We start from the raw sequence: 20,887 nt of genomic DNA, 5'->3' as shown, positions 1-20,887 counted from the left end.
ACCACATGTCTGATTGAGACAAAACTTTCATGGTAGGCGTGACACCAATGCAGAATGTTTTTATGTCGTAGCTCATGTGGCAAAGCCGTCTAGAACAGTGTTTGTCTGTCTGTATATATGTCCCCTCAAACGTATACCAATCAGAGCTGAGGATATGGTCACATGACAGGGTGATGTGATTTCGTCTGATGTCATTACGGCGTGCGGCGGCTGACTCTCCACACTCTGCCATTTTGATTTATATGCCGTTCATGCCGAACATATTGTCGAACCTGTCATATATCACAATCGCCATGCTCTACCCTGACGTTTTTCATTCAGTGTGAAACACAAACAAACCGATTGTTAAAATGACCATCAAATATCGAAAGCATCGGTGTTACGGCTCTTCAAACAATACGGTACGTATAGGCCTTAGGCGTTATGACTGATCTTGGACTGCTTCAGACAAATTAAGCCCAGGTTTCTTAATACAGTCGTATATCGTTTCAGTAGTATCGTTTTCGTAGTAATAATAATAATATAGTAAATATAACCATAACACTTTATTCCCAATGTTGTGAATGGGAAGTTGATGGATTGAAGCGGTGTATGGTTCATGATCAATGATCTAAGCGGTGTTCGGCACTAATATTAATAACCGAGGAAGTAGGGAATTAGCCTCGGTTTTTTTAATGGTAATATCATTTTCGAAATAATGATAACGTAACGTTCATATTATAGTAAATCTAATCGTAACACTAATCCCTTCGTAGTGACTGCAAACTTACTGGAAGTTAAAATATATCAGTTTTGTGTCCATTACGTCATTACGTCTATGATGTCATTACGACGGCTGAGTCCACCAACCAACATTTTAATTTACAAGTACACCCGCTCACTACAGGAGTGGCAGGAAGGGTCATTCCTCTTTGGGGTATATAGATCACAGTCGATCTATGGTCGGGTCTAGAGTCCCTGTATATAGAGAGTTGTGTCAACTCAAATTTGGACGCCATTTTGTGTCTAAGTGTGTCGGATTAGATATACATGTACATTCGCGATATGGGGTGATATATTCTAAACCTGCTAAAAAAAAATTTACTACACATATTTAGTCTTATTATTACATACAGGTGATATTTGTTTTGTCAAAAACTCAGCTATTGCCATGAAAAAGAGCTGTGTGGTGATATTAAAAGTGGTATGGCAATGCATATTACAAGCCAACACTGCATATAAGAGCTAACAGTATAAGTAAGACAAACCAATGCTGTCGTTCTCTGAATTTTAATAACTTTTAGAAAGGAGTGTGGGCATATCCAATATTTTTTAAAGGGTGCCGAGAGCAATTCCGGTGTAGGACTTCCAGCCGACATATAGTCTAACACACTTAAAACAAATTCTGTACGTGGTATTGCCATATTTCTATAGTGTACAACTTTAGTTTTATCGACATTTATATTCAATTTCCATTGTAATGATTTAACAAGCTGCAAGTCAGCTTCTGTCTCTGACATAAGGAAAACGTCATCGGCATCTAGTAAGATTGAAACGTTCATTTATTACTACACCCTTGCCCAGAACTCTGATGGATATTGCCTGATCGATTAATATGTTTCATAGCTGGCGACTTGGCTGCACAACCCGCAAAAAAATCGAGCAGGTCCCCCCCTAAAATTGCTTTTATGATTGCCGATTAGGCTAAAGATTTTAAACCAAAAAAATAACTTGCCTCGGAATAAGTTTTGAATGGACGGACAGACAACTGAAAACAAAACGGACCATGGGTTTCCCACCCCTATAAAATCAAAATTAATTCCCTCTGAAAAAGTACAGTGACATTGCCCGCAGACTACCCAACCGCAGACCAGGCAATGTCACTGTACCGGGACATTTCATCAATCAATGACAATATGCGGTCCGCTAGGACTACCCGAAAAAAAATTGAGCAGGGTTCTTCCCATGGAAATGCATTTTTGGTCAGCTCCTTGAAGATTATAAACAAACACAAATCACTTCCCTTTAAAAGGGTTTTCAACGGACAGACAACCAAAAAAAAACCGAGCAGATAGAATTGCTTTTGAACATCGATCATCAAGCGGCGTGGGCCTACCTGGCAGAGTCTCGAGGAGTCGATCGCTTTCCAGCTCTTTCGTCTGACTTTCGCTTCCCAAATATGTCTTCTGACTTTATCACTTGGAAATCTATACATCTTATATTTCCCAGATTGGTTTGAACAACCAAAAGCAGAACAACCAGTCATTTTGTTTGGCAATAAACAACATTCCCGTACAAAGCTGACGTTCACGCACGGTGAAGTTAGACACAAAATGGCGCCACGAAATCACGTGACCAGAAATCTCGGGTCAGCGCATGGCGCAACTCTCTTTATACAGGGACTCTAGTCGGGTCTAAAGAACATTGGGTGTGTGTTCATTTACCAAGTTTCTGGTGGAGATATCGCCAAGTGGTTTAAGCATTCGAGCAAGCACTCCATTCAAAACCGTTAAGGAACGGCTGGCTTGGCAAGCGCTGGCTAGCTGCTTGGTAAATGAGCCCTTGTGGGTTACATAGATTACAGTAGATCTTCGCTCAGTTCTGTAAGTAAAACTTACCTCACGGATGTCGGTATTCCTCCAAATTTCTTTGTTTAATGTTACAAACAGCATTAAAGACTGTTTAAAAAGCTAATAATATGTGTTTGTAGTTTATAATATTTTACAAGCCTGGCTACGCCGCTGTTAGACTTTTGGTCTTGTTTTTATCATAATTGTGACATCATAGGTCACGTGGTATGGCAGCCATCTTGGAATAAACGCAAATAAAAAAATATTTCTCGGAAACTGCTGAATGGAAAAATTTGAAACTTAGCACATTGTCAAGTACTCCCGATGAAGACATCATAGGTGAAGTGGTATACCAGCCAAAAATGTTTTAATTGAATTCCTTATCCTAAAAATCTGAAATTGCATGCACATGATCTATGACCCATTTGTATTGAAATATTAAATTTATGACATTATAGGTCATATGGTTTGGCAACCATATTGGATTTAACCTAAAACCATGAAAAACATCTTCTCCCAAACCACCAAATTGACTCGAAACTTTATGTGTCATGGACTAGGCATGGTGATTAAAAGATGATCACGAAAACATCATTGGTCACATGGTGTGGCAGCCATATTGGATTAAAGGAAAATATTAAATAATTATATCTCTGAAACCGCTTACCCTATTGATGCGAACTTTTACAAATATCATCGAACACCATTGTTGCATATAGTTTGAAAATTATGACATCTTCGGTCATGTGGTTTGGCAAGCATCTTAAATAGAAAAACCAACCGTATCCGCTCAACACAAAACTTCACAAACGTGGATCCCATACCCATACATATGCAGAATGTACATTTTTAAGGTCATATGTCATGTGAGTGATTCTCACTCACGAGAGTGAGTGATAGGTTGATGATGGTGAAAATGATGATTGGAAAGCTCTTGGTGAACGTCATCTCGGGATATGCTCCGCAGGTTGGTCGGAGCGATGAAGAGGACAAGTTCTGGTGTGCGATAGAGAAGCTGATGGAAAACGTGAAAGATGAGGAAGTTGTTGTGGTAGGAGGAGACCTAAATGGACATGTGGGAAGGAGTATGGATGGTTTTGAGGGAGTTCATGGGGGTTACGGATATGGTGTGAGAAATGGAGAAGGTGAAAGGATTTTGGAGTTTGCTGATGGAGCTGATTTGTTGATTTGTAATACTCAGTTCCAGAAAGAGGATAATAAGCTTGTTACATATACGTCAGGTGGGTCGACGACAACCGTTGACTACCTGATGGTGCGTAGGCGAGATAGGGGGCACCTCCGGGACACAAAGGTGATCCCGGGGGAGGAGGCTGTTTCACAGCACCACTTGGTTGTCTGCGACATAAGGGTGAAAGGTGCGAAGAGAGCTCGGCGGGTGAAGTACGAACCGAGAATGAAGGTGTGGAGGTTGAAAGAGGTGACAGTAAGGGAGGCATTAAAAGAGAGGCTGAGTAGGGTAGAGGATGATGTGGTTGAGCTTGAAAGTGGTTGGATGTCAATGAAAGATAGTCTGTTGGGAGCTGTTGGTGAGGTATGTGGATGGACAAAAGGACCACCGAGGCACTCGGAAACATGGTGGTGGGATGATGAAGTTGGAAAGAGGATTGACGAGAAGAGAAAGAAGTTCAAGGAGTGGCAGAAGGCGAAGGGTACGGGAGCAGAAAAAGCAGAGCATGAAAGTTATAAGGCAGCCAAGAGGGCTGCAAAGAAAGAGGTAGCAAAGGCGCAGGAGGCATGTAGGAAAATGTTCGGAGAAGGCTTGGATTCGGAAGAGGGTCAGAGAGCAGTATTCAGGATTGCAAAGCACATAGCGAAAGAGAGGTGTGATGTGATGGGGGTGAGTTGCTTGAAGGATGAAGTGGGACAAATCGTTGTGGACCCAGATGGAATTAAAGGAAGATGGAAAAGATATATGGAAATGCTGTTGAATACAGAGAATGAATGGGATGGCAACATCGAGAGTAACCCAGTTTTAGGACCGGCAGAGAAGATAACTGAGAAGGAAGTTGAGGAAGCGATAAAAGCAATGAAGAGTAGAAAAGCGGGAGGGCCGACGGGAGTTGTGGGAGATATGTTGAAGGCAGCAGGAAGTTGGCGGTGTGAAGAGAATGACAGAGATCTGTCATCTGGTGGTGAAAGAAGGCCGCATTCCAGTGGATTGGGAACTGAGTACCCTCGTCCCTCTATACAAGGGGAAAGGTGACCCTCTGGAGTGTGGCTCGTACCGAGCGATAAAGTTATTGGAGCATGGAATGAAGGTATTGGAAAGGGTGTTGGAGAGGAGGATAAGGAAGAAGGTGAAGATGGACGAAATGCAATTTGGATTTATGCCAGGAAGAGGCATGACAGACGCGCTCTTTATTGTGAGGCAGTTGCAGGAGAAGTATATGGAGAAGAGGAAGAAGTTGTTTCTTGGGTTTGTTGATCTGGAGAAAGCATTCGATCGGGTTCCACGTGAAGTATTGACATGGGCATTGAGGAAGTTAGAAGTGGAGGAGTGGTTGATCAGAGTAGTGATGGCAATGTACAACAGAGCGCGCACAGCTGTAAGGACGAAGGACGGGAACAGTGGTGAGTTTGAGGCGAAGGTGAGAGTGCATCAGGGGTCGGTACTAAGTCCACTACTATTTGTAGCTGTGATGGAGGGGCTGGCTCAGAACGTAAAGGAGGGTTTACCGTGGGAGTTGTTGTATGCAGATGATCTGGTGTTGATTGCGGAAAGTATAGATGGACTGAAGGAAAAGATGAACAAGTGGAAGGAATGTATGGAGACAAAAGGTCTGAAGGTGAATATAGGAAAGACGAAGGTGATGGCAAGTGGTAAAGCATGTGGTGTGGTGGAAAGAACTGGGAAGTGGCCATGTGCTGTGTGCAGGAAGGGTGTCGGAGTGAACTCCATTCAATGTACAATGTGTGCTGAGTGGGTTCATCAAAAATGTAGCGGTCTGAGAGGGTCATTAACCAGTGTGGCAGCTGCATTCAAATGTAAGGTGTGCACAGAGGGAGCTGCAGATGGAGGAAATGTTGAGTTGGATCTTGGAGACGGCGTGAAGCTGGAAGGTGTGAAAACATTTTGCTACCTCGGAGACATGCTGAATGGAGAAAGTGGATCAGACGAGACATGGGCCGTGGGAGTTGTTGTATGCAGATGATCTGGTGTTGATTGCGGAAAGTATGGATGGACTGAAGGAAAAGATGAACAAGTGGAAGGAATGTATGGAGACAAAAGGTCTGAAGGTGAATATAGGAAAGACGAAGGTGATGGCAAGTGGTAAAGCATGTGGTGTGGTGGAAAGAACTGGGAAGTGGCCATGTGCTGTGTGCAGGAAGGGTGTCGGAGTGAACTCCATTCAATGTACAATGTGCGCTGAGTGGGTTCATCAAAAATGTAGCGGTCTGAGAGGGTCATTAACCAGTGTGGCAGCTGCATTCAAATGTAAGGTGTGCACAGAGGGAGCTGCAGATGGAGGAAATGTTGAGTTGGATCTTGGAGACGGCGTGAAGCTGGAAGGTGTGAAAACATTTTGCTACCTCGGAGACATGCTGAATGGAGAAGGTGGATCAGACTCGGCAACGGTTGCATGAGTGAGATGTGCATGGAAGAAGTTTCGGGAACTGAGTGGCGTGCTGATGAGGAGGGGAGTGTCGTTGAAGCTGAAGGGAAAGGTGTATGCTGCATGTGTAAGAAGTGTTATGATTTATGGGAGCGAGACATGGGTCATGAATGTAGAGCAGCAACGAAGGCTGGAAAGGGTGGAAATGCGAATGGTTCGGTGGATGTGCGGAGTATCTTTGAGAGAGAGGAAGACAAATGATGAATTGCGAAAGATGATGGGAATAGAGCCTGTGATTGATGCTGTGACGAGGAACAGGTTGAGATGGTTTGGTCATGTGTTGAGGAAGGATGAAAGTGACTGGTTGAGAAGAGTGATGGAAATGAATGTCGAAGGAAGTAGAGGACGGGGAAGACCGAGAAAGTCTTGGCTAAAGATGGTGGAAGAAGAAATGCGGGCAAGGGGGTTAACAAGGAGAGATGCAGAAAATAGGGCAAAATGGAGAAGATTGTCATGGGGACCGCAAGGCTAACCCCCGCTCTAGCAGGGAAAATATTAGCTTGAAAGCCAATATTTAAAAAAAATCCCTTCTCTGAAACCGCTCCACTGATCAATGTGAAACCTGTCATGGCTGGTGAAAAGGTGATACTTGAAAACAGCTGAAGGGATTTAAATCAAACTTGTTTATTTTTAGGACAGTGAACGAGGGCATCTACCCATGGTGGGACTTTGCGGAGGTATATTGGCAACACAGTCACATTGCTCTAGTTTAATCATGGTAAGGGTGTTATGGATGCACACAAACTTTTAAAGGTTGCAATATTAATAAAGTCTGGCATTTCTTGGGGGCATTGTAGCAGTTGAGGTTCAGGAAGAGCACTTATGAGGCAAAGTCATAAGTGCACCACCAAGCTCCACTTCCCTAATTAAGACCTACAACAATGGTTATTGAATTTGTTTAACTAGCCATACCGGTGAAAAGATCAGCTGATGGAGGATTCAAGTTGGCACTCCCTCTCCACACCCCTTCCATGTTCTTTTCCTTCTGACGTTTCTCCTTGTCCTGATAATCCAACCTCCCAAAGAAAAATCCATCAAATCCCATCTGAAAGGAAGGAAAAGGAAGCTCTACTCTACTGCTAGTGATAGCAAGCATACAGAGCATCATGTGTACCAAATAACATCATTTTAAATAAAAATAAAGGTTTATTAATTTATATGGGAACTGTATTTTTGTGGTCATCAATTACCATGCACATTATAAATCTTGAGCAATGAGCACAAAACTCTTAACCTGTGCGAACAGTGAGGCTTGTTCACGAGAGTGCCCAAATGGGTCAATGTGCCAGGCCACCAGGGGCCGTGCGCCAATTCCAAAGGTGTCGTTCAGGAACCGCAAGCCAAGTGTCATTTGATCAATTATATCGATGTACGTTGGAGTTGCTTCATCGTTCATGCACCAACCACCATTAATGAACTCCAGCTGCCCTGTACAGAACATAGAACAGAAAATACATCACTTCCCATTATCTTTTAGCTTGAGCGACAACAAAAAGAATCAAAAACTAAATTATGCAAAAAGTAGAGCAAATCTTGATGTGTTCATGCACCACTTCATTATTTTCCTTCAACCCCATCTCAATCGATCATTTCAAACATTAGAGGTTTATTATGATGTCGATAACATCAGCACAATCTCACCAGATTTTATGAGACTCCGGACTACTGCTTGCTTTTTTGCGGTCTGTTGCTCCCACCACTTGGCAAAAAAGGCAATTTCCACGTAGATAAATCGCCGGGTCTTGTCCACAACCAGACTATCCACGACAGAGTCCAGAATGTACTGCACACCAGCATGCTGGATGATATTGCTCCCTAAAAAAGAGAGAAACGATGTGTGGTGAAGAAAATATAATCAGTGACATTGTCCAGAATGCCACTTCCTCAAAAAAGGTAAAAGTGCTGGACATAGAACACCAAGAATGGCTGCACTGTGGTCACAATCTGCTACAAATCTGGTAGTGGGCCGATTGGGAAACGAGCATTTAAAGGTCCCATGTAATTCAAAGGTTTCTGGTTATTTATATATTAACTTGACCTTCCTAGTGAAGAAATCACCCATGTTTCTTTTTTAAAATCAACAATGGGATAATTAGACCAATATTTTGAACATTTGTAGTGTTTTTCACAACTTGCTATGCCCCGCCCATCAAAAAAGTGGAGTTCAGCGAACCGCAGGTCACGTGACCGGTGACGTCATCTCCAGAACGCGACTCGCTCAGAGTCGATTGATGAAACGTCGCGCGCCGTATAAAGTACGTACAAATGCATTGTGCACAACATGTGTTTGCTATCTCACTGATCGTCTTAATTCCTGTGATTGTTTCGCGAAAGTTTTTAAGAGTTTTAACCTTACTTTCGAAAATGCCTGCAAGATGTATCGTAGCAGGATGAAGCAATACAACCAAAGACGGTGTAAGCCTTCATGTATTCCCGAAAGATGAGAATCTTCGGAGAATATGGACATCTAAAGTGAAGCTGACGAGGGGAAACTGGAAAGGCCCCAGCGACACGAGCGTCATTTGCAGCGCCCACTTCGAAGACAGTGACTTTGATCACGGGCTCTATTCGCTGTTCAGTTTGAAGAAGTTGAGGAGGCTGAAACCTGATGCAGTACCCATCATCAAAAGCAATGTCGTTCCTCATGCCGAGAAAAAAGGGGTGTGAGGACAGCTGCTGAGAAGCGGAGAGAAAATAAGGGTAAGTCATTTCAAAGTCCGATATCCTACCAGCAGCCCAAATGGCCAGGACCCAGCGCACGTTACCGTCCGTGGCTACTGGCGCAGAATTCGTGATCATGATATGGTCCTGTCGCGGATGCGTGGGTTGTATTGCGGGATCGGAGCTATTGTTGTTTATCGCCACAACGATGCGATGGCACGCAATACCACTGGCACTAATGACGAATGCCTCGCCTCGTTGATAAGCCCGCAAGGTCGCTCCGTGGAGCGGCCTGCACGTATTCAACTATGGGTGAATTATATAATTAACAACTCACGGTCTGAGGTAACTCGGCTAAAAATTATCCGATTTGCACCAAATAAAGTTTATGAATGGTTGCACAGACCCCTGTTTCTCACTAAAAGTGGAAACAAAATGTAAATTGGAGTTAAAACAAGCCCGCAAGGTCGCTCCGTGGAGTAGCCTGCACATATTCAACTATGGGTGAATTAAATAATTAACAACTCACGGTCTGAGGTAACTCGGCTAAAAATTTTCCGATTTGCACCAAATAAAGTTTATGAATGGTTTCACAGACCCCTACTTCTCACTAAAAGTGGAAACAGAATGTAAATTGGAGTTAAAATAAGTGTTTCATTTGTATCAAGCAAATGCACGTGGAGCATGCTTGCGAGCGAGCTGCGTTCTGGAGGTGACGTCACATGGATTACGTCATCGGCTTTGAGGTATGGGGCACAATTTTTAGGGGCGTTCCCAAGTGGTTCGGTTTTCTTTCATTTTTTATGTTTCAGAGTGAATATAACAAAAAATCAATGCCATATTCGAATTCACCATAAAAAGACATTTGGATGACATGAAATGCATTTTGAATGAGATTCCGTGTCTGTGGACCTTTGAAACATTCTTAAAAGATGAACAGCAAGATTGGGAAACAGATTTAATGCGCTATTTATTGAAAGATTAACTCAACACCTCTAATCCATGTCATCCTCCGCCACGGTTATATCAGAATGACCTGATTCGTCACATGGTCAATGGTCATGGATTGTTTAACCCTAATATGGGGCCGTTCAAAAATTACGTAACAATATTTTTTTCGGGAGCCGCATACCGTGAGTGCTGATGGACTTGATTATAATCCTTGCTAATAATTTTTATTCGACATTTGATTATATTTTTCAGGGCCCCTCATTGTGAGTAACAATCGACCCAAACACAGCCAATGGAAATGTGACGCAACAAACTGGGCAGCGTATAAATCAACAGAGGCCGACAGACCTGATATCTTAGGGCCACGGTATTTTTTTTACATTGCTCTCGAGGATGCCAGTCCAGCGTCCACATACCGTGCGTGCTGACGGGCTTGATTAAACATCACCAATAATTTTTTATTCGACATATGTACATTTTTCGTGGCCCTCAGGCCTCATTGTAACAGTCGACCCAAACAAAACCAATGTAAAACTGATGCAACAATCCTAGGCAGTGTATAGTCAGCAAAGGCATACAGGCCTGATGTCTTAGGCCCACCAGAAAACCAAGATGGCGGCCATATTATTTTGTCTCGATGACATGGTGGGTGAAGTCAAGTAACAAATGTGGGTGGGGTCCGGCAACTGTCCGACCAATGGGTGCACATTTCAAAAATCGACCCCCAACAGGAAACAACAACAGCAACAACAATCACTCAGATTTTTTGTAGACCTGAGACACATCACAGGTAAAAATGAGCATCAACTTACCTCCAAAGTAGTACTGATCCACTGTTTTTAACCAGCCGACATCATCGTGGGTGTGAGGAACCAGATGGACATTGAGCATACCAGGTTCTGACCTAGCACAGGCCTGTAGTACAGCAATCAAGTCGGGATAAAATAAAAAATTCAGTCATTTGAACCATTCGTAACACAACAAGCACGGCAACCACTGAAAGATTTCCTTCAGTTTCTCCTCAATAGAATACAGGAGCCATTGACAACATGAATAATGGAATACACTGACCTACTCTTTTCAAAGGTGCATACGAGCTAAACACGAGCATATGGACCAGGTAGATTAACGCTCCTTCCAATCCTTCTTACTGCAACACCTTACATGTGAAGCACAATGTTGACAATTTAACCGTTCATTCATGTTGTGTGCAGCCTGTGGATGTTGGCTGCATCATTGCTTGGAGCGTGGCTGCGCTGCTAACCCCCCCTCCCCATAAATCAATCATCAAGGTGGGTTAGCTCGGTTTTTCCTGCCAATCAATGATAGCGACGTGGCAAATCCATGAGACTAGCTCGGTTTTCAGAAGCTTTGAATCCCAATCATAAATATAATTGTCTCAGCTGGATTTGAACCTCGAGATTCTAACAACCTCGAGGATGCCAGTCCAGTGTCCTCATCTACGGGGTATGTCGGTTAAGCCCCTGTCACACCTTGACGATTTAGCCAGCGTATGCCGACGTATCAAAATTGAGTGCTGGTGCGAGTCATACGCTGGCATACGTCGACAAATTTTGTGCATGCCCGAAATTTGTCGACGAGCTCGGCGTACTACGACGTATGCCAGCGTGCTTCAGCGTGCTCTTAACGTAGACAAATTTTTCATACGTCGGCATACGCTGGCTAAAACGTCAAGGTGTGACAGCGGCTTTAGTAACTGTCCGCTGCCTAACTAGCAAACCATTGCTGGGAATAAAATGTTATTAAAATGTGGAAAACAACAATTCAGACAAACGCAAAGGAATCTAAAATGGTTATTTCTCTAATTTTACACTCATCATTCCTATTGTAGATTAATGCACCATCAGCTGATAGGAGAATACCATCAATTTAAGGAGATCAATCAATATCAATTTAAGGAGAATACCATTCTCCTTAAATAAATTCTCCAAGAGAATACCATCAAAAGGAGAATACCAGAGCACGTACCTCCGCCAGACTGAACAGTTTATGTTTTGTACCCACTGATACTGGATTCGGACCTGAACCAAAATCGAATCTGATTGTTCCCGTCACCTAACCGACTCGTCCACAAAGTTTTGTCACAAGTCATCCACAACTTTTTGAAATAAACATGTTATATATCGTTTTTGGCCCCATCTCGCAATGGTGAAGAATCACATAAAAATTCTCGTACCCGGATTCGGATCTTTAACAAAGTTGAATCAACTCTTCCTTCTCACACACCCAACGTCTCCACCAAGTTTTGTTATAATCCATCCACAACTTTTTGCAATATCATGCCCGATATCGTTTTTGGCCCTATCGCTCAATGGTGAAGAATCACATAAAAAAAATTGTCGTATCTGGTTGGATTCGGATCTTTAACAAAATCGATTCAAATTCCTCCTCGTCACACACCCAATTTCTCCAAGTTTTGACATAATCCGTTGACAATTTTTGAAATATCATGCTCTATATTGTTTTTGGCCCTACCACTCAATGGTGGTGGTTCGTGTGCAACCACCCAGCTGCTGGTTGCATCATTTTTTTGTGCCGCTGATGCAGTGCCTCTCTATAACCAGTTATCTGGTACTCATTTTTGCCGACATCGGAAGGCTGACAGGCTGAGTCAACCCCACCTGGCATTCATTCAACGGGATTCGAACTCAGGACCTTAGGATCCCAAGCCCACCACCCTAACCATTGGGCCAACACCAGGTGATTCACTTTCGTCCTCGTCACATAACCAACCTCTCCACCAAATTTCGTCCGAATCCGTCTACAACGTTTTTTGAGATATCCTGTTCACAGACACACAAACAGGTATGGGTGAAAACATAACCTCCGTCTACCTTCGGTAGCGGAGGTAGCAACATTTGACAAGACCTCCTGTTGGGATGAAAACATCTCATTCATTGGGACCATCACGGCGGCTATAGAGCAGTAAGGGCCGAATGAGGCAACCTGCATTTCGCAAGATAGTCAGGCCTACAATTTTAAAGGTGGTAGTTTACCATAAACGTCCAAAGTTAATAAACTGCACATTTCTAAAAAAAACAAAAAAAACAAACATTTGTACACTATTTACGGATGAGGAAGTTATTTTGTATTGAAACGACTGGTGTTTGTTATGTTTCCTGTTCTATCAAGTATCATGTCCGAGGCAGAACTCTGCCATGGTCTGAATAATTTGTCAACATGGTGGAGAAACTCGAACCACGGGCTTGCCTTACCGGGCTTCCGAGCACCGCAGGTACACAGGTAGATAGCCATATACACAGGCAATGGGAGAACAGCGCAAATCGCACGTCCGACCACAACTTCGCCATCGCGACTCAATGATCAGATCACGTGCGGGATCGCCAGCTGATATACGTCACCATCCCAGACCACGCCTACTTTTCGCGATTTCGTGATTCGTGTGCGGGATTCCCTTTGTATATTTATGTATATTTAACGTCGCATTAAATATTCGTTTTTATAACCGTTATTTTTCACTTTTCTTTTTTTTTGCTTTCCTCCATGTTTATGAAGACAATATGAGATCCCTTAAGAACTTAAATGCAGGAATAGGCCACCAAGCTCATTGTACCTGCGAAATGGTTGTCAACCTATGGTTGTCTTTTCGTGCTCTGTTCTTTTTAAATGCCGAGTATCACTATCAAGCAAGGAAGCAGCACGTACCATTTTTAAAGTCTTTGGTATGACTCGGCCAGGGTTTGAACCACCGACCTCGCAGACTCAGAACTAAAGCTCCAACTATACGTCCGTGACAGTACAGTACTACAGTATATTAATGTATCCCACTGTACAGATCTCGACATTTCAATGAGGAATTAGTTTTGTCTTTTAGATCATTCATTTTGTGAGATTAGACTATAACAATTAATGAGTGTAAAACATGGAAAAGTTGCACATTAAGAGGCACTCAATCCATGAAACAGCGAATTCCACCATATACACCTCCCAATATATTACCGCAATTACAATAGCGACGGTGAAGGTGGATGGAGGTGATGTTTTCACCCCTGTCTGTTTGTCTGTCTGTGTGTTTGTTTGTGAGAAGAATATCTCAAAACGTTTGGACGGATTCGGACGAAATTTGGCAGAGATGCAGCGTGTGTGACAAGGACGGAATTATTAGATTTTGGTGAAGATCCGGTCCGGATTCGGATCAGGCTACTTGAAATTTTAAGTGATTCTTCACCATTGGAAGATAGATAGGGCCAAAAACGATACATAGCAGGATATCTCAAAAAGTTATGGACGAATTTGGACGAAAATTGGTCGACAGGTTGTGTGTGTGCACAAGGAAGAATCGATTCAATGTTGGTGAAGATCTGAATATGGATTCGGATTTGAGAATGATTTAATTTTTGAGTGATTCTTCACCATTGGGAGGTAGGGCCAAAACGATACATAGCAGGATATCTCAAAAAGTTATGGATGGATTTGGCCGAAACTTGTTCGACAGGTTGTGCGTGTGACAAGGAATAATTGTTTCAATTTTGGTGATCTGAATATGGATTCGGATATGAGAATTATTTAATTTTTCAAGTGATTCTTCACCATTGGAAGATAGGGCTAAAACGATACATAGCAGGATATCTCAAAACCTTTTTTTTTTTTTTTTTTTTTGGTATACAAGATCGAGGTTCGTGAAAGAGCGAACATTAATCACACAGAAAGACAAACCGACACAAAAACATATAACATCGGGAGCGGTAGACAAGATGGGGAGAGAGGGGGAAGGACACAAACACAACATTTGAGAGCAGGGACCGAGAGACATGGAGACATCGAGAGATTTAAGAGAGGGCGAGGGCTTTGGGGGGTGGGGGCATGGGAAGGGGGTGGAGGGAGAGGTATAAAACATATGGACACTGCCAGGACTTCCAGGAAAGAAGTTGGAATTTCAAACAAGGTGGATCTGGGGTGAATTAGTGGGGGTAGAAAAGATCAAGGTTTTGGATGGGGGAAGATAAGAGATGGTGGTGAACAGCTGTTTTAAAGACCTGGAGGGAGGAGTGGGATTGAAGGGAGTGAGGGAGTTTGTTCCAGAGGCGGGAGAAAAGAGTAATGAAAGAGTGAACGTGAGCAGAGAGCCGAGATTTCGGCAGTTTAACCATCAGAGGGTTGATGGCAGATCTTGTGCGACCTGCAGGAATATTTGGGGGACAGAGCACAGAGAGAGCTGGGGGTGCAAGGCCGGAGAGGAGTCGGTAGAAGACAGAAAGACCACCTACCTGCCTGCGGTGAGTGAGTGAAAGGCCCTCAGAGATAGCTTCATCGCGGGAGATTCCAATAATTCTGAAAGCTTTGGTTTCAACAGCGTTAAGCCGAGCTAGGTGTGAGGCAGGAGCTCTGGCCCATAGGGGAGAACAGTATTCCATTGAGCTGCGGATGAAAGCCTTGTATGTGGTGAGGAGCTCAGGTGTGCCGAGAAAGGACTACACACGACGGAGGATGCCCAGTCGGCGACTGGCTTTGGAGGCCAGCTTGGAAATGTGGTTTTCCCAAGAAAGATCATGGCAGATAGTGAGACCCAAAAGCTTGAGCGACAGAACTTCTTGGAGAGGATTGTTGAGAAAGTAGATGGGAGGGTTGTCCAGTCGATCTTTTCGGAGAGACATAGTAAGAGTGTGAGATTTGTCAGGATTGAAAGACATGTTCCACTTGTTTGACCAGTCTGTGATTTTGTCCAAGTCTTCAGAGAGTGAGGAGGCTGCAGACTGCCGATCTGAGGGAAGAGGCATGGAGCGGCAGAGAGTGGAGTCATCAGCAAAGAGATAGAGAGGATTTTCAAGAGAGTCAGAGAGATCATTGATGAAGACCAGAAAAAGCACAGGGCCCAGAACACTGCCTTGGGGAACTCCAGCCTGAACAGGAAGAGGAGATGAGAGAAACCCATTCAGGGCCACACGTTGACGACGACTAGAGAGGAAGTCCGCCAGCCATGCGTGGAGATTTCCATGGATACCAAAGGAGGAGGCTTTGGTGAGCAGAGCAGGGTGCCAGACCGTATCGAAGGCACGTGATATGTCGAGGGAGACATCTCTAATTTCCTGTTTGGCATTGAGGACCTCCATCCATTGTTGAGACAGCAGAAGCAGCATGTCCAGAGTAGAGTGCCCTGGTCTGAAACCAAATTGATGCTCAGAGATCAAGCCATTGGAGAAGAGGAAAGATTTCATATCCGAAGCAATGATGGATTCCATGACTTTGCTGATAATTGGGAGAAGGCTGATTGGTCTGTAGTTGCTAGGATCTGTTTTTGCACCTTTTTTGTGCAAAGCGGTGATGTTGGCTGATTTCCAAGCAGATGGCAGTTGACCTTGAGCAAAAGAGAGGGTGAAGAGAACAGAGAAAGGGTGAGATAGAGCGGCAGAGCAGGATTTTAGGACCCGTGGGCTGATGCCGTCGGGTCCAGTTGCAGAATCAGAGTCGAGGGTTGACAGAAACTTTTCCACCTTGTCAGGAGGAAAGGACACGGAGTCCAGGAGCAGCTGGGTACGACTGGGTATGGTGGGTACAGAGAGGGATGGGTTTGGGACAAAAGATTTAGAGGCAAACACAGAGTTGAGGCATTCAGCTTTTTCACGTGCGGAGTCAGCTGTGTAGCCGTTTGAGGTAAGGGAGGGGATGGAGGGGGAACAAACACCAGAAACGGATTTGACCAACGCCACCAGGATTTGGAAGAGGGAGACAGGTAAAAGAGTTCGGTCTTGAGAACGGAAAGATATTGTTTCCTGGCTCTCCTGAGGGTGGACACACACTTGTTTCGGGCTTTGTGAAAGGAAATGAGATTTCCTTCGGTTGGATTTGCTTTCCAGGAGACAAAGGCAAGTTGTTTCTGGGCAACAGCCTCACCACAAGATTCCGTGTACCATGGACGGGAGGAAGGGTATGACAACTGAAGACGAGATGGGATAAATCTGTGCATGAGGGAGAGCAATTTACTTTGGAAGAATTCCCAGGATGAGTTGATGTCAGAGGTGGTAGAGATGGGAGACCAGTCCAGATGATTGATGGCTGCTTGAAGACCATGCCAGTTGGCCTGAGTGAAATGCTAGACTCGTGGACGCTGAGCAGGCTCCCTGAGAATGGTCAGAGAGATGTCCACTTTAACAAGGACATGATCAGATGATCCGATTGGAGCAGAAGAAGAGCAGCAGACATTTTCAGGGAAGTTAGTCATAACCAAGTCCAGAGAGAAGATGCTCCGTTGACTGAGATCCGGGTCGGGAAATTGACAGATTGTGTCAGTCCCAGTGAGTCGCAGAAGTCCTTTGCTGAGGAGCCATGGCTGGTGAGGGAAGTACCCACACCCAGCCAACTGGCATGATGACAGTTGAAATCACCACATATGAGGAAGAGAGAGTTGGGATGAGTAGATAGAAGTTGGTCCATATTATCAGACAGCGAGATGTAGATGGAGTCATCACTGTTTGGTGGACGGTACAACACACATATGAACAAGAGGTGGGAGCGAAGGGGAAGCCGTAGCCAGAGGTATTCCTGGGGGTGAGGTGGATAGAGTACAGTGCAGGGCGAGTGAGGAAGAGAGTTTTTGATAAAGATAGCAACCCCACCTCCAGGACGAGGCTCAGGTCTATCATACCGGAGGAGGGAGTAACCCGGGAGAGCTCCTAAGGAATCAGAGACATCATGAAGAAGGAAAGTTTCTGTTTTCAGCAGATCACGTCTGGTTTGACAGAAGCAACCTGTATGGAGAGATCAGTTAAGTTTGAACGAAGGCCCCGGATGTTTGAGGTCCATACCGTTAATGAAGAGGAAGGGGGAGCATCGGATACAGAACAGGGGGGAAGAGGGGCAGGGTAAGATGTGGAAGAGGTGGAAGAGGTAGGGAGAGCTGTTGAAGGTGTGTCAGAGATTTCAGAATAGCTCAGAGAAAGGGAAGGATGGGGCAGACAAAAGGTTTGATGGTGATTGGGTGAGGCACAATGAGGTGTTATTTGAGGAGGGGGAAGAGCGAGGCAGAAGGTTGGGGGAGATGGAGGTGAGAGTTGGAAGGGGGAAGAAGCGGGGAGGACGCTTTGAGGAGGGGGAGTGAGAGGGGGGAAATTGAGAAGAAATGAGGGTGGGGAGATTTGAAGGGGAGGGGCGAGGGGGGAGTTTGGGAGGGAAGGGACAAGGGGAGGGATTTGAAAGGGATGGGATATGGGGGAGATTTGGAGGGGAGGGGTGAGGGAGGAGTCTAGGAGGGGAGGGGCGAGGGGGAGTCTTGGAGGGGAGGGGTGAGGGGGTAGTTTAGGAGGGAGGGGGCAAGGGGGGAGATTTGAAAGGGATGGGTGATGGGGAGGATTAGGAGGGGAGGGGAAAGGGGGAAGATTTGAAAGGGATGGGTGATGGGGAAGATTTGGAGGGGAGGGGTGATTGGGAAGATTTGGAGGGGAGGGGTTGTGGGGAAGATTTGGAGGGGAGGGGTGAGATTGGATTTTAGAAAGTGTACGATTAATGGGAAACGAACATTTATTGCAAAATGAGTTTCTTGTGACCTTCGAGTCAAAAATACGTTTAAGGACGCTGGATGGAGGATGGAGTGCAGGAGAGTTTAGGGAATGTAGAAAAAAGGCACTATAAGAGATGGATTTTTTTTTTGGGATGAATAGATTTGGTGAGCAAGTCGAAAGCAGCCTTTTAAAGAAGAAGAAGAAAAAGGTGTTATAATATATGACGGAATACATAACTTGAGGGGAAAGTGTAAACATTGAAGGTTAATAACAGTGAAAACTATCTGGGGAAATGGGGGAGAAACACGTGGTCGAAGAATGAACGAACGAATAAGAATGAATAAACGAATGAGAACAGAGAAGGAAATGGTTTTTTAAAGTTTTTTTTTAGTTGAGATTTACATAAGGAAGTAGGCTATGGGGTGAAAAGACTGGGAAAACAGAGAACGAAAGTTATTGGATCACAAACGACGGACCGCTGAGAGAAAAACAAAGCCTCAAGGTTGTACAGTGTACACTGTACAAGGCCTCAAGACACGACACGAATTAACACGATTTTCAATACAGGTATGAAAGATTTGCACCGAAAATCTTCCTCGGGACACAATATACGTACACACAACATAAAATAAATACAGTTATAACGAAAATACAAATGGGAACAATTATTTAACTTCGATTTCAAATCGCTCGCGACGCGGCAAAGGCCTTGCTTGCGACGCGGCAAACAGACGATTAATTTATGAAAGATAAACACCGAGAAACTTCCAAGGTGCACACTATAACTTCACACACCGAAAGATAAATACTGTTTCGACAAAATACAATTGTGAACAGACTTAACTTTGAAAACGTGGAGACCGTGTGGAGCTTCGAGAATCGCTGCCGCCGTCTCCAAGATCTCGCGAGATCTCCGACGGATTTGGACGGATTTGGACGAACATTGGTCGACAGGTTGTGTGTGTGACAAGGAAGAATCGATTCAATGTTGGTGAAGATCTGAATATGGATTCGGATATGAGAATTATTTAATCTTTAAGTGATTCTTCCCCATTGGGAGATAGGGCCAAAACGATACATAGCAGGATATCTTAAAAAGTTATGGATGGATTTGGACGAAACTTGTTGGACAGGTTGTGTGTGTGACAAGGAAGAATTGTTTCAATTTTGGTGAAGATCCGGATCCAGCTCGTATAATTTTAAAAGTGATTCTTCACCATTGAGTGATATGGGATGGCCAACCAGGTGGAGGTATACACTCTACTGGGTGCCGTTCTAGTTTCATAGGGATTTCCCGCTCTCTTTAAAGAACCTTAGTACAGCTCTGCAGAGTGGGGGTGCTTCTGGTTCAACAAAGTTATAATTTCTGCCAGATCCGACACATCAATTCCAATCTTTCTAATCTTCTGAAGAAGGCGTCGCCTGGATCCCTCAAATAGCAGGCAATTTAAAAATAGGTGGGTCAGAACTTTGCGATCCCTGCAATGTTCACAGCGCAATGTTCACCGTACCCTGTAAGGTGACATCCTATTCCACGAAGGTAGGGATTTAGACGACAGTGTCCGAGAGGGGAGTTTCAAGAGTCCAAGGAGGTCAAATCGGTACTTTATGGAGTGGGTTTACAGGAAGAGAATCCAGACCCATATCCCTAGCGGCCCTCTTACATGCTAGTCCTACAGGAGGAGAAGTGGCGTTCTTCCCAAGCTTTTGGTATTCCCAACAGTTAGCAAATAAGGCTCTACCAGGATGGTTATCACCAGCCATAATGATTTTAGGCCTGTATTTAATTCTAGAAATTTCCCAACGCAGAGGCAATGGCATTTCTCCCGCCTTCACCAGAAAAGCCGACACCGGAGAGCTTATAAAAGCCCCCAAACAGACACGGAGAGCTTTATATTGGATATTCTCCAGCTTTTTGTGATTGCTCATCGACATATCCCCAAAGGCCTGACAACCATCATGGAAATGAGAGCGGATGAAAGGCACCATATATAAGGAAGCTACTTTACCTATGTGCTCCGCAATCTGTACCAGATAAGCACTGTAATAAATTTAAGCCGTTGGCACATTTACTGTCAACTTCTTCATATGGGAGGGCCACGTTAATCCCTTATCAAAAATAATTCCAAGAAAGGACACTTCAAAGCGCCGTCTTAAGAGAAGCGCCTTTTTTTTTGTATACAGAATCGAGGCTCATATAAGAGCTAACACATTGAACATAAAACATGCACAGACACATAAAACATACAATGAAGGGAGCGGGAGACATGAGGGGGAGGGAGAGGGAAACACACAAGCACAACAACAGTAGAGAGCAGGGACGTCGGTAGATCTGTGGAAGGGGGAGGGCTGGGGGAGGAAGGGTACACGGTATAAAACAAATGAACACTTCTAGGAATTTCAAGAAAGAAGTTGGGGATTGAAAGAGGTGGATTTGTGGTGTTTTAACAGGGGTAGAAAAGATCAAGGTTTTGGAGGGTGGAAGAATATAAGAGATGGTGATGAACAGCTGTTTTAAAGGAGAACGGACATGAGTATAGACATCAAATGCTTAAGATTAATTAATTGTAGCAACAAAAAAGGTTAAGTTTGGCGCAAAAATTGTTGCTCTAGC

General features: G+C 44.2%; 1 protein-coding gene across 1 annotated transcript in view; it reads right to left on the bottom strand.

Moving 5' to 3' along the window:
• Positions 1–13,154, bottom strand: part of MAN2B1 (mannosidase alpha class 2B member 1) — a 64,318-nt gene extending 51,164 nt beyond the window's left edge. Inside the window, exons 1-5 of the mRNA XM_068107742.2 lie at positions 13,033–13,154; positions 10,609–10,711; positions 7,826–7,999; positions 7,419–7,612; positions 7,097–7,229 (exon numbers count right to left, since the gene is read on the bottom strand). Coding sequence (XP_067963843.2) covers positions 7,097–7,229; positions 7,419–7,612; positions 7,826–7,999; positions 10,609–10,711; positions 13,033–13,128 — 700 coding nt within the window. The 5' untranslated portion in view covers positions 13,129–13,154. The remainder of the gene's footprint in view (positions 1–7,096; positions 7,230–7,418; positions 7,613–7,825; positions 8,000–10,608; positions 10,712–13,032) is intronic.
• Between the last annotated feature and the right edge of the window lie 7,733 nt (positions 13,155–20,887).

The sequence above is a fragment of the Myxine glutinosa genome, chromosome 2 (genome assembly GCF_964187855.1).
Source record: "Myxine glutinosa chromosome 2, kmMyxGlut1.1, whole genome shotgun sequence".
Lineage (NCBI taxonomy): Eukaryota > Metazoa > Chordata > Myxini > Myxiniformes > Myxinidae > Myxine > Myxine glutinosa.
This window is presented reverse-complemented; position numbering and strand designations above follow the sequence as displayed.